This window comes from Nyctereutes procyonoides, unplaced genomic scaffold (assembly GCF_905146905.1).
Source record: "Nyctereutes procyonoides isolate TBG_1078 unplaced genomic scaffold, NYPRO_anot_genome, whole genome shotgun sequence".
Classification (NCBI taxonomy): domain Eukaryota; kingdom Metazoa; phylum Chordata; class Mammalia; order Carnivora; family Canidae; genus Nyctereutes; species Nyctereutes procyonoides.
The window spans coordinates 14,530,647-14,545,657 of NW_026575136.1; the positions used below are offsets into that span (position 1 = coordinate 14,530,647).

At 40.2% G+C, this 15,011-nt stretch overlaps 1 protein-coding gene across 2 annotated transcripts in view; it reads right to left on the bottom strand.

The window, feature by feature from the left end:
• Positions 1 to 3,696: 3,696 nt before the first annotated feature.
• LOC129495436 (signal transducing adapter molecule 2) overlaps positions 3,697 to 15,011 on the bottom strand; it is a 44,397-nt gene continuing 33,082 nt past the window's right edge. For both annotated transcript variants that reach the window (XM_055302914.1, XM_055302913.1), the window contains exons 11-14: positions 14,808 to 14,862; positions 10,884 to 11,037; positions 8,226 to 8,395; positions 3,697 to 6,408 (exon numbers count right to left, since the gene is read on the bottom strand). In XM_055302914.1, the coding sequence (XP_055158889.1) occupies positions 6,180 to 6,408; positions 8,226 to 8,395; positions 10,884 to 11,037; positions 14,808 to 14,862 (608 nt within the window). In that variant the 3' untranslated portion in view covers positions 3,697 to 6,179. The remainder of the gene's footprint in view (positions 6,409 to 8,225; positions 8,396 to 10,883; positions 11,038 to 14,807; positions 14,863 to 15,011) is intronic.

Below are 15,011 nucleotides of genomic sequence, written 5' to 3' on the forward strand. Positions count from 1 at the left end.
CCTGTCCTCAGCCCGGTGCTGGCCGGACCTGCGGATCCCCGGGGCCGACCCCTGCCGACCACCTAGCACACAGGCTCCCCAGGAAAGTGCCGCACGGATTCCGCAGGTGGTGCCGGATTCCGCAGGTGGTGCCGCAGGTGCAGGGCCACAAGGTCTGGAAGCACAGGGCAGCTCTGCTGTGGGGGGGAGGGGAGGGGGGAGAGGGTGAGGAGGAGGAGGGAGGAGGAAAGAAGAGGAGGAGGAGGGAGGGAGGGAGGAGGAGGGAGGAAGGAGGAGGAGGGAGGAAGGAGGAGGAAGGAGGAGGAGGCCTGGAAGCAGTGGGGCAGCTCTGCTGTGGGGGAGAGGGGGAGGGGGAGAGAGAAGAGGAGGCCTGGAAGCAGTGGAGCAGCTCTGCTGTGGGAGAAGGAGGGGGAGGAGGGGGAAGGAGGGGGAGAGGAGGGCGGCTGTGTGTCGGCGACCAGGCGAGCCTGGGAAACGCCAGGCCAGGCGCGAGAGCGGTCATGAAAGGTCATAGATGGTGTGGTTCCAGGCATATGCGGTGTCGGGGATACAGATGGATTTAGGGATGGAAAGCAGAGTAGGGGTGGCCTAGGGCTCGGGACACTGGGGGTGACTGTGGCAACTAAGAGTGCAGGCCTCTTCACACTGCGGTCCACGAGGGCCGGGCAGGGGCAGCGACCTGGGCGATGGGGACCAAGGAGGGCACCTGTGATGAGCGCCGGGTGGGCTTCGTGAGGGGTCACTGAACTCTCCTCCTACTCACCAGAGACCCAGACAGAGGCCGAGACCCAGGCAGAGGGAGAAGCAGGCCCCATGCAGGGAGCCCGGTGCGGGACTCGAACCTAGGACCCCGGGGGCACGCCCTGAGCTGAAGGCAGGTGCTCAACCACTGAGCCCCCCGGGTGCCCTATATTCTACTCCCGAAACCAAAATTACATTATATGTTAACTAGAATTTAAATAGAAATTTGGGGGGGGGGAGAAAAAATTTCAAGAAAAGGAAAAACCACACAAGGCTCCTTTTTTGAGGTGAAGAAAATGTTTTAAAATTGATCATAGTGGTGGTTGCACATATCTGTGAATATGCTACAAATCTCTGAAGTGTACGCTTTATTTTTATTTTTTTTAAAGATTTTTATTTATCTATTCATGAGAGACCCAGAGAGAGGCCGAGACCCAGGCAGAGGGAGCAGCAGGCTCCACGCAGGGAGCCCGACGCGGGACTGGATCCCGGGCCCCGGGGTCGTGGCCTGGGCCGGAGGCGGATGCTCACCAACTGGGCGCCCCCCCCCCCGGGCACCCCGAGAAGTGCCACTTTGAGTGGGTGACGGGTCCGGCACGTGGATTCTCTGGCTAGAGCTGGTGCCCTCCAAGGACCCAAAGGCGAGCCCCGAGGCCGTAAGGATCCTAGACGGGAGCCAGGGCAGTCGGTCCTGACACTGGCCGGAAGCACATTTTCCTGGATTTGTGTCCTGGGGCCAGGGAACCAAAAGCAAAAATAAACTCTTGGGACTTTGTCAAAGTAAGAAGCTCTGCGCAGCGAAGGAACAGTCACACACCTGGCCGACAAGCTCCTGACCGGGGAGGACGTCAACAAAGACGGGCCTGCTGAAAGTCAGCATCCAAGGGGCGCAGAGAACCGGTACAACTCCACACAGGCGAAGACAATCCGATTAACACATGGGCAGAAGACACCAAGAGACTCGGCTCCAGCGAAGACCTCCGGTGCCGGCATCCTCATCTGCAGGGACCGAGGCAGGGACCCTGGTGGCCCAGTGGCTGGGTCCGGGGATGGCCCAATGGGGGGCCCACTCCACGGGGAGCCTGCCTCCCCCTCACCGCGCTCCCTCGGTGCCAAATAATTAAAAAAAAAACAGAACCGTCGAGTCACTATATTGTACACCCGAAACTGATTTAATGCTGTGTTGACTCGCTCCGAATTTTTGAGGATTAAGAAATCAAAAAATGATTTCCCCGCTCTACCACTTGCTTTAAAAACTGACTCTATCGACCTATAGCTGTTAAGAGGAGGGGAGAGTAAATGTATAGACTCGGACACTAAGGGGTCTTAAGTCAAAAAAGAATTTTAGAGCCAATGATCACAGTGTATAGAATGAGGTGTATTCTATACATATATATACGGAGAGGGCAGTTTAATTGATGTACTTTTTCATACAATATGAATATTCAAGAAAAGATCTTGATGCCCTAATAGGGCACCCGGGGGGCTCAGTGGTTGAGCGGCTGCCTTTGGCTCAGGGCATGATCCTGGAGTCCCGGGATCAAGTCCCGCGTCGGGCTCCCTGCATGGAGCCTGCTTCTCCCTCTGCCTGGGTCTCTGCCGGTGTCTCTCATGAATAAATAAATGACATCTTTTAAAAAATAGAAAAGATAGTTCAGATTGCTACTACTGAACTACAGACATTTGTCTCTGAACTCTTGTGACAAACTTGACCAATCTTATAAAAGTTTAAAATGGTTGTTTTTCAGATTTTCCTGGACACTTTTTATCCCGGTTTATGCTTCCCGGGGCTGCTGTAACAAATCCAGGGGTTGAGACAACATAAATGTCTTCTGTCTCAGGATTAGAGGCTGGAAATCTGACCTCGAGGGGCCAGCAGGGCCGTGCTCCCTCCGCCGGCTCTGGAGGACAATCCCTTCTATGCTTCTTCCAGCTTCTGATGGCCCAGGCCACCGGACTTGGGGCAGCGTCTCCCCGAGCCCCACCTCCGTCCTCACATGCCTCGCTCACTGTGTGTCTGTCTGTCTTCTCATTCTATTAAGGACACCTTAAATCCAGGATGATCTCGCCTCAAGATCCTTAACTAATGACACCTGCAAACTCTTTTTCCAAATAAAGTCACATCCTGACACTCTAGGCAAATACGAATTTCGGGAGGGGCACGATTCCTCCCACTACACTTTGTAAGAAGTAACATAATCTCTCTTTTTGACACAGTAAGGTTTTTAGAAAACTCTAAGTCAAATTTAGCTTGGGCAAATTAGAATAATTCTGGGAAAAACTTTAAAAAATAAATCTACATCTTTAATCTCCAAAAGAAACTAAATTGTACTAAGTACTAACAAAAAATTAAATCCCTAGAATTGTCTTTATTTATTGACTAAAACTGATGTAAAATAAGAAAAATGTCTTCTTACAGTAACAGAGCATGATAGATTGGTGCTATTTTATAATTTATTACTTATAAAAATGACTTGAGCTTTCTCATCATAACAATTCAAGGACTCCTTCCCTAGAAGAGACTAGACACAACTTTTACTGAGAAACTTTTGAAAATGCTTAAGCCATAATATATTTAACATTCAAAATAAATACTTAAAAATTTAGGTGAAACTTTATAATCATCTTTAAAATGTACAGTGAAATTTGTTATATGCTCAAGTATCAACTACTTGAAATGGCATCAGATGAAATTGTATATGCAAATAATTTCAAATCCTACTTGATAAACAGTATAATTATTTAATGTTCAGGTAATTCTGTAATTACCAAATTATGAGACAATGTTGGTAGACTGTACATTTTCTAAACTGTATGAACATATCCCACTCCATATATTTTAATACCCAGGGGAAATTCTTTCTAATGTACCAAGATTACCTATGAAATAGCAGTTATTATTTTTTTTATAAAACAGCAAGTGTGAACCCAATGTAGAAATCTGATATTAGACAATTCCTTTGGAAGAAAACGTTTAATTATAAAGAGGTCTTAAAATAAATACAACCCATAAGAACATGGAAAAGAAAGAAAAATAAGAACCCTGTTATTTCCTATTAAACCAAAAATATCATCCTAGTACACAGATGTAATAACATTTTTATACTATCGACAACCTGCAACACAAAACTCATTACAGTGTGGCCAAAATAAAATTGTTTTTAATTTAAGAGGGAGAAGACACTTCTGGATGTATAAAATTTCACAGATAAATGCCAATATACACTACTTATATACATGTCGCATGTTATATTATTCCAAAACTACATTTGGTGAACTTAATTGGCTGATCCCAATTGAGTGGGTGGGCAGTATTTAGACGAGTTCAAAGACTTATGCAGAATCAAGCTCTTACAATTCAGATCACAATTATACATGAAATATTTACACAAACATTAAAATAACCTTATTAAATACTGTGTGGGAGGAAAAAAATGTAAGATTTTCGATATATATGCAAACATTAACGATTATCAAGAGCAGCTTTATAAATGCTTTTTATGTTTTTTCTTTAAAGAATAGAAGATTTCCAAAAAAATAAGGTACCATTTGAGAATTTTTAAAAAAGTATAGAAGTGAATTCACATGGAAGGAAAATACTGGATGAAAAAAAAGAACATGAGACATTCAAGGTTAAAACCTTCTCTTAAAAGTTACTTATATCTGAAATAAGACAATGACAGAAATTGGGCTTTCAAATACTGCTCGTTTCTTCCTTTAAATGTAGACCAAGTAATATATAGACTATTTTATTTTAGGACACAGTTTCTTTGAAAAAAAAGAACATACTTTTAAATTTCTGCAAATAGATAAATGACAAAAATTTTCAGAGCACTTCCTTCAAATGGATTCTTAGCAGAAAGATTAAGGGCTTTCTTTGAAAAACAATTTAGGTATCTTGCTCCCAAGCAAGTAACTTCGCTTATGTCCTTTGTTTTTCCCCGTCTAAGTACCGTCTATCTCTAAGCATATGTTTTCACAACCTCCTATTTTGTGTTATCTAAAAAGTTGGTAGATGATACAGTAGTGTATAGATTTTCAGAAGGAAATTATAACCCTACTGGTTTACTGATTCCTATAGTATGTGGAGTCTATCAGCACTGTAAACTAATTCATAAAATGTAGGCTTCAGAAAAACCGTCTTGAGCTTCCCTATCAATCTACTGCCTGCTGGTGTCCCACAGGCTTACAATCCTCTCTGAGAGGAATGGCCAAATTTTTCAACAGCCTGGCAATAGCGATGGTACTTGAATCACCTCTTTAACGAAACACACTTCTATAAAAACACACTTATTATTCATGCTTAGGATTTACCACCTCAAATTCCTAGGAATGTCTCATGGCTCAAATTCACAAGTAATCTGTAAAGAGAAAACGCAGCATCTCTGCACACATTTCAGGAAGGAAAACAAGCGGGCCTTATCTTCCTTAGAGAATGGCCAAAGTCACTTTAGGAGGTCATTATGGCAATTCTAAATACAAGGGAGTCTTGTAAGAAAAATGCTGGTCTCCAGGGAATGGAAATGTGTTGCGGGGCATTCCTCGGCTCACAGCTGCCTTGACAGGGACGAGCTAAATGCTTACCACACATCTGCATTTATAAGGTCTTCACGGTTAATAACAGAAAACATTTTTGTTCCTTCCAAATTGCTCTTGCTTCTATAGACAATTATATGCTAATTACTACTCAACATAACGGAGCAAAACTGACAGTACTACAAGCACAATTGCAATTTAAGGAGCCAAAGGGAAATACATTGGCAAGCTAAATGCTCACCCAAAAGGAAGTTCGTCTTTTGAAATAACGGTTTCTGGGGAACACTGAAAAAAATATGCAGACAAAAAATATTCAAAGGTTTTGTTGCTCTCCCAATGATCAGGTTTTAGGGATAAACGATGGTTTCTTTAAAAGCAGAATTTCCATAGTCCTTTCCCATGTTCTTTAAGTGTCATAAGGCTACTTACTGGGTGTCCAGATTTGTGTAGAAAGATTTGAAAATAAGACAAACTAACTGAAAGCTACCTGAAGCTGCCTCTGATCAAAAGTGGGAATTCGGGCAGCCTGGGTGGCTCAGCGGTTTAGCGCCGATTTCAGCCAAGAGCGTGATTCTGGAGACCCGGGATTGAGTCCCGCGTCGGGCTCCGTGCATGGAGCTTGGTTCTTCCTCTGCCTGTGTCTCTGCCTCTCTCTCTCTCTCTGTCTCTCTCATGAATAAATAAATAAAATCTTAAAAAAAAAAAAAGTTGGAATTCAAACAAATTGGATTGAAAAAAATCCTTTAATGGCCTAGCAGAGTTAGAGAAGTTTTTGTGCTTTATTTAGTCACCATTCTTTTGAGTTGAGAAAAAAATTTTTTTCTTTTAATATTTTCAGATTAGAATCACAAAGGTCAAGTAATACACATATGAAGGCTTGCAAGAAAATGCTTGGGTTTGTTCTAAAGAAGAGGCTGCTGATGGTAATTTGCCTGAGGCTGTGCAACTGAAGGAGCTGGAACCGCCACTGGAAAGCCGGCCAGTTGCGGCAAATTGGAAGTAGCGTTCTGATAAGATGACATATCCACAGACATCCCCATCTGCTGCGTGTAAGCGGCTGCACCAGTAGCTGATGGAAGGTTAGAGTTCTGGTTCATGTAAGCAGGGTTGGAAACAGTGTCTTGTCCAGTGCTACAAACAAAATTTTAAAAAGAAAACCGTATTTATAAATCTTGCAATATCTAAGTCATGGTCAGAGATCAATCCTCATGAAACAATAAAAATGCCTTTTCTATCTTTCAAGTTTATATAACTCTGCTGTTCTGTTTATAATTTAACTACTCCAACTGTCCAACACTATCAACATAATTTTTGTATTTGGCAAGAAGAAAGTACTCAAAAAAGAAACAAAACATAAGATTATATGTTTCGGCCTATATAATTTTGTTTCCTACAAAATCTCTTATTGCAAATGTTTAAATTTTGAGGAGATGCAGTTTGGGTTTCTCAAGGTGGTGTCCCTGGCCAGCTACACTGAGCACAAGCCCAGCTCAAGTGCACCTGCAGATGGTACCCTCCCTTCCCCCAGCTCTCGGTCCGGCATGGAGGAGACCACCTCTTTCCTTCACATGCCCTATACTTTCCTTTTCATAGGGCACTTTCAAAGCTGCCCCTCATAACTTAACCTGAATCTCTACGTAAAAATGACAAAGGCAGGGAGAACAATGTAATCCACACAGGACCCTGAATCTACCCTCACAGAAGCCCTGACCTATAGTTTACTCATTAATGCTACATCAAAACAAAAACACAAGTAGAAAATCACACCAAATTGCAAGATTCCTGCATGTTCCTATAATTCCTGTACATACATTCTTTTTAAAAGATACATAATTTCAAATTATACCAAATACACTGCTTACAACATGAGGATTAATGTCTACCCTGCTCCAGTTTTCCCCATTATTTCTAGCATCAACACAGAATAACAAAAAAAAATTTTTTTTTTTTTACTAAACACCAATGTGAACAGGTTTAAATTTCAGATAATATCTACAATTTATTCTCATGAAATTTGATTAAAGATCATCTACCATGACTATATTGAATGAATATTTTGTATGGTTAAGCACAGTTAATAGAAAGCAATATATAAACCTGATTTTCAGAGAAGCGTTAGTCTAAAAAATTAGGCCACAGGGGCGCCTGGGTGCTCAATTGGTTAAGCATCCAACTCTTGTCTTACTCAGGTCATGATCTCACAGTTGTGAGATGGAGCCCCATGTCGGGCTCTGAGCTCAGCGTGGTGTGTGCCTGAGATTCTCTTTCCCTCTTCCTTTCCCTTGTGCTCTCTTTCTCTCTCTCTCTCTCAAAAAACAAAAAACACAAATTCCACAGCTCAAACACACTAGGGAGTCAAAGTAAAGTTTTCTGATGTTCAGGATGCATGCAGACAGATATTACTGGGACCACTCTGCTAGGCTGATTACAGCACAGTGGGTGCTAGGTACATCAGGGGCTTGGTCCCTGTAAGGAACAGTTAACATTAGTTTGTCCCAGGGACCCAGACTATAATCCATGTCTAGGCAACCATTTTAGTAAAGATAAGAATAGCACCAATCTGACTGCATGGCATTAAGAATGGAAAGTTCTGGGCAGCCCCGGGTGGCTCAGCCGTTTAGTGCCACCTTCAGTCCAGGGCGTGATCCTGGAGACCTGGGATTGAGTCCCACATCGGGCTCCCTGCATGGAGCCTGCTTCTCTCTCTACCTGTGTCTCCGTCACTCTGTCTCTCTCTCTCTGTGTGTGTCTCTTATAAATACATACATAAAATCTTTAAAAACAAAACAAAATAAAAAGAATGGAAAGTTCTATAACTTCACCTCAACTATTAGTACTACTATAAAATTACTATTATTTTTTTAAAAAGGTCAATTTTTCTCATTATGAAAGTCTGTGAAAATTTAATGTATATGATGACAAAATTAACACTGCTCCCAGAAACTTACCTTAAATACGGCGTCTGTGCAGGCTGTGTTGTCATGGAAGAATTGACATTTGGAGGCAGAGATCTCAGTGGACCAATCTGATCTGGTCCGAGGCTGTAGCTTTGGGCAACAGTGACTTGGTGAATGCCTTGACCCATATAGTTTCCACCATGTGACGGAACTGGGTATGTCTATTAACCAAAGAGAAAAAACTGACTCGCTGATTTCCCAAACATCTATTTAACAACATAGCTAATACTTTAAAAGACTTAAATGAAATAAAACGGTATAGTTCTCTGGGCAGCAATCTGGTTCTACCAATCTATCTACCCTAGTACAAAAAGGGGAGAGCTGCCAAATCACAGTGCCAAATCTATGGAAATTTATGATTTACTTGATTGTTCTTTTATTTTGCAAGAGGCTGAAAGGAAAGGAGGTGGCATATTTTTAAGCAGCAGGCTGGAACCCATCCAGGTTGCCTATTACTCAGTACCGTGCCTTGCCGCAGAGCCACAGGAAACTACCCGCTGCCGCGAAGGGCAGCCCATCAACACTTCAAGTCACCATCTCAATGACGACCTTCTTAACCCCTATCCCAGGATGACTTATTCAACTCCTTCCTAAGAATGACACTTGGAAGAATCAGGGCAGGCTGCAGACCCTCTCTGGCAACATCTAATTTATCTTCTGCCTTTACTACAAATAGGACAAAAGTAAAGAAGATTTTTAGGTAAAAGGAATGTATCCTCAGGAAATAGCAAAATGGTCTCAGTTTCTTTGGTATTTTATGTGCCTTACCTAATGTTCAAAGTAGCATCTCCTTTAAGGACAAGATCTACCATTTGCCTACCAAATACAGCCCTCAACACAATGCACATACTTAAAATCTATCATACAGTAACTATCATCACGCTAGTTTTAAACAAAACCATTTGTAAAGCAAAGACCATGGACATGAAGATTTAACATGCTGGAAGTGCCGAATCGACTTTAATGCAGCTGCCATCACATCGACTCCTTGGCCTACACGTACCAACCCACTGCCAACCGGCTGAGCCTGGGAAGGAACCGCTTCTACAATGCAGGGCTCCTGAGTGGCCTTTGCAGATCCAATTCATGGTGTGTTACTCCCAACTTTTTTAGCACAGAATTTTTTTTTCTAATTAGAATAGGATGAATATTTTATTTTATTTTTTTTTTAATTTTTATTTATTTATGATAGGCACACAGTGAGAGAGAGAGAGGCAGAGACACAGGCAGAGGGAGAAGCAGGCTCCATGCACCGGGAGCCCGACATGGGATTCAATCCAGGGTCTCCAGGATCGCGCCCTGGGCCAAAGGCAGGCGCCAAACCGCTGCGCCACCCAGGGATCCCAGGATGAATATTTTAAATGCAGTTATGCATGAATAGTATACAGAAGCTATGCGAAGAGTCAGACAGAAAGCTAACTTTTTTAAAACCTGAGTTGTGCTTAGCAGAACACAGTCTGAAAATACACAACACAAAACACAAAAACCTTACATAGGAATGACAAATAACCTTTTAGAAACACACAAAGAAGCACATATAACATATTTCTTTCAGATAATGGTGGAGACACTTCTATTTTGTTCCCCTTTCACAGTAGCAGCAAACATTCATTGAAAACAGAAGCAATACTGAATAAACTCTGGCTGTCTTTTGCACCCAGAAATCCTTTTTACCCCTGAATGTAAGGATTCTTTGCACCACTTTCAAAAGTTCGAGACATGGCATATTTGATAAATGCATCTTGTCTGATGTGACAGTTACCATAGAAACTCTTCTTTTTACTTAACAATTATGTCGTGTCAAGTTATCTAGATTATACACCCACATTCTATCTTTTCTCCTTGGTGTCTCCTTCACACACACTCCTTTACATAGCAGTTCTCATAAATTAACATGAATTTTGTTCATCCAAATTCATTCTGGATTCAGTTGCTAACTGGTTGAAAAGGCTTCAGAGTACTGGATGGTGATAAACATAAGTATTCGCTTCAGCAGGAAGCACAGACTAGGTGTAAAGCTCCGGGAAAAGAGGCTCTTCATGAATGGCTTATGGACCCGGCACCGACGGGCCTGCATCGTATCCTTGCTGTGCATGAATGTTTAACAATTTAAGTTATGCATCAAAGAAAAAATATAAAGCATGATCTGAGGACAAAAGACGTTCATTAACTAATAAGCCTCTTGCTCATCATGGAGTCAAAGAAATCTTGACAGAAATTTTAAATGTTAAATCATGCTTGTTGAGCAACAGAAACAGCATCAGTACCTCATTTAGAGGACTTCTGATATGTTGGGCTCTGTCCTAAAAGGACTTGAACTTTTTTTTATTTACAAAAGCAAATGACGAGCCAGAACTCCCACCATATATTTGATGGTCTCTTTGTTCATGTTAAAAAGGAAGTAAAATTATTTATAAACTATCAGTATCTAATTTGTCCTGGTGAACGCTTATTAGTTAGCCCATACTTCTTGGACTATCAAAGATGAATCTTATGACTTTACTCATGGACCACAGAAATTTTAATACTAAGCTTTAAAACTTTTTTTTTTTTAATTTAAAAACTTTTTTCGAATTTTGAAAAATGTTTTTTTTTAAATTTTTTTTTAATTTTTTTATTTTTTTTAAATGTTTTCAAAAACAGACTCACCTGCATTGGAACCCCAGCTGATGACAGTGGGTAATGTGCCGGAGGATGGAGCTTTGTATAGACTGGATATACTGGTGCTTCATTCACCAACCTGTTATATAGTTCCAGGGCTTCTAAGACTTTTACATTCAATTCAGACAATTCTGAATGCTTCCTGATATAAAAGAAAAGCACTTTAATATTCTTCAATGCTTTTAAGCATGTATTTAGGAACATAAATTACTTTTTAAATTTAGCACATTTTCCATTCATATTTTAAAAGGTTCTTTATACACAATGAAAGAATATTCACCATGGGAAAATGAGAGGAGGAATTCTTTAATTCTCGTAATAACTAGGCTGATAGAACTTCATAATATTAGGGAAAGTCCCTTCCACATCTCATAAAAATGCAATCAATTCATAATTTTGGTACTAGGACAATTCTGTTCCACATGTTATAGGTTTCCGTTGAAAACTCAATTACAAAAGCAAAATAATTTCTCAATTTTGGAAGAGCCCAAGCCTTAATTAAAATCTAAGTGGAAGAAAGTACTCAGGCAAGATCCAAAGCCTGTTTTGAAACACAACAGGACTGAAATAAGAACACAAAAAAAAATCACACATTTTCATTTGCTTATATACATTAAAGAAGCAAATGGGAAAAATCTAGTAATTATCCTTGAAAATGCAAATAAAAACAGTGTGTATAATAAACTAATCCCTACTGTCTTGTTTGTTGGCTTCTTTTGAGAAGGTGAGTGAAATCAGGTATTTGTTTTGTAAATAACAAATCCAAATAAGAGCATTTTCAAATTTGCCCAAGGAACTCCAGAGCAAACCCTTCTAACTTGGTACAAGTTTCTGTGTTCCCCTGGAGAGTAATAAAGAACTCCCATGACAACTGACAAGTTCATATATGAGTTAAATGGCCACCTCATGTTGCACCCACAGCCTGTTTATTAAATGTAGCTCTTTTTATACACATAAGGAGAGGCTTAAAAGACAAGCAGCAGAGGCAGACAACCAGACACAGGACTATCAAATAAACGACCTGGACTGAGTCCTATCAAGACTCGTTACCTCTCCTCTATTACAATGTTATGTCTGAAACAATAAGCTGCTATTTCCTCTCTTGCACGTACGACTCTATAAAGCAGGTCAAACTCTGTTTTCAGAGTATCATTTGTAAACCACACAGAAAGCTTCAGAAATTAGTGTCCATGCTAACCAATGTGTGACTAAGAATTAACCATAGGTATTTGGTCCATATAACCCAGTATACTGTTGAAACACCATGGGAACACAGAAATTACCTTCAAGGATTCGAGACATAACCCCAAAACAATTAAAAAATCTTACTGAAATGTGCCCAAACACTATACTAGCACAAAGAAAATGGATAAGGGGTAGCACTCTCCTTCAAAGAGATTGCAATCTAATAGGGAGACAAATCTAAGCACATGGAAAACAGCAAATGATATGAAGTGGCATAAAACTGAATCCAAAATTATGTGAAATAGGTAAGAAAAGAAGAGTTTAGAAAAGGAGACTAATTTGGGTGGTGGCAGACTGAAAAGGCTTTATGGACAAGCTGGGACTTAAACTGGCACCTGAGGAAGGATAGATAGGCCCAAGCAAAAAAAGCATGACTAGGTCAGGTCAGTGGGACAGTGTGAATTAAGAGAGGCAAAAGGAGTGAGAAGAATGAAAAGGCAAATCTGATCAAGGTGACAGAAAATGATTTTTGGAGAGCAGTAGCAAGAAGATTAGAATAATCTGGAACACGGGCACCTGGATGGCTCAGTCGGTTAAGTGTCTGACTCTGGATTTTGGCTCAGGTCATGATCTCAGGATGATGAGATCCAGCCTTGCGACAGGCTCACGCTGGCATGGAGCCTGCTTAAGATTCTCTCTCTCCCTCTCCCTTGGCCCCTCCCCAACTCACCCTCTCTCTTTAAAAAAAAAAAAAAAAGGGAATAACCTGGAATATTGTTAAGTTCAGACCATGGATCTCTGTTCAATAAATCTATCTAAACTTTTTTTGGTCAATTTACATGTTTGTCCAATATAATTTCTTGGTGTGATAAATGCTACAAATGGTCATTCCAAACAATGACGAATAGAAAATAAATTTAAAATTTCCTTTTCTAATAATAATGTTACCCATATTAGGAAAAACAAATTGATGATGATCCATTCAAGGGAAAAAATGGTATTTCATTAATTTCTGAATGCTTGACAAGGATAAAGAGTCAATAAAAATTTGTTGAAGAACAGTAAGCATTTTCCAGAATAAGAGCTACATCTTCAGTCAGTGGCCATGGAACAGAGAATGCCAGCTGGCCTATTCAGAAACTGAAATTGAAGAGAGAACTGGCTAACAGGTGAGCTGTGACTCAAAAAATTAACTATGAGAAATGTTCATTCTGGTTTTTAGCTGTGCTAAACCTCTTCCTCTGAAGATACTCTTTTTATCAACAAAAATAAGATTATACTGCCGTAGCCTCTACTTTTTTATTACACAATATGGTATCTTTCCATGTCAACAGATATTTATCAATGACCATGCTTTTTATTGTAGAATGTATGGATGTGTAATTTTATTTTAAAAATCAATCTCTCACTGAGAGACATTTTAGTTACTTCTACCCATGTTGTTATAAATCCAATTTTGCTGTTATAAATCATACTGTGAAGAATACTCTAAGAGGTAGATCTTTGTGCATATCCTTATATATCTAGTCTGGGCCTGGAATTGATGGGCTGAAGGATATGGGCTACCTTTAAGATCCAGAAAGGTTTATAATTGTCCTCCTAGCCACACCTAAGATAATTATGATGTTTCTTTCTAATTGTTTCCAGTTTGATTAGTCACTGACCATTAACACCCTTGCAGTGAAACCAAAGTGGTAGATGCATATGTAGATATTTAATGCTTTCTCCAAAATAATAAAATATAAGGAATTTATAAAAAAAAAAATCACACGGAAGAAGATTATAATCTTTAGTGACTAGAAAAATATCTTGCTGCTACCCTTCTCTGGTAAAGGCAGATAAGAAGTAAAGCAGTTCCTATTCTTCTTGTGCGGTTTTATAGTTCAATAAATGGAATCTAGAAAGGGATGATGTTGGAACACTAAAGCCTTATCCTCATCTTCCCTTCACTTCTCCCTCTGACTTCAAACACAAAGCTCTGAAGAACCAGAAGAGGCAAAAACAAATGAAAAGCTCACAATGTTGAGTCTATCCTTTAGTGCTGCTATTTCTAAGGAAGAGTAAAACTATGTTAGATAAAGAGATTAAAAGGACAAGAGAAATACAGAAACACAAGGAAGAAAAATGAGGAGAGGTATGTGTATTCGATTTAGCCTCACAAATATAAGGGAAATTTCATTTGAAAGTTTTACAAATACTACTTCTCATCACATAACAAGACCCCAGTTCTCATTCTGTGTTCTGTTCAGTTGTATTCCTCATTCCTCATTACCCCTCAATTCTAGCCCAAGTAAGCAAATGAAGACTGGCCCCATAAGAGCAAGAGTCCATGATTCTATGTATATTATACTGCTTTGGGGGAAAAAAAAAAAAAAAACCTGCTACCAAAATAAAAAGTACCAGCTTGCTACTCATTTGTAAGACTTTTGGAAAGTGAGAGACAATTTCAACAGATTGAACAGTTCCACAAAACTCCTTAGTTTAGTTTTGCCAAAAAAACAAGTAATGATAAGAAAACAATACTTGTTGGGGGGCTTGAGTGGCTCAGTTGGTTAAGCGTCTGACTCTTGGTTTGGGCTCAGATCATGATCCTGAAGCCACGAGATCAAGCCCCACATCAGGCTCTGTGCTCGGAGCCTGTCCCTCCAGCTCATGTGCTCTCCCTCTGTCTCTCTCAAATAAAAGAAAGAAAACTATACTTGTTATTCTCTGCACAAAGAATCTCACCTATCAATCTCTTCAAGCTTTTCATCTATCATTGGACCCATTTGTTGGCAGATATCTGTAAATATAAAAATACTTTTGAATCTTGAAACTTAAACCAGTTTAAATCAATTTCAACAATTTTTAAGAACACCAATATACAACACCATGCATAATACAAAGAAGATGATGTTTATGCTAGAGAAAGGACTATAAAAGACCTAATTT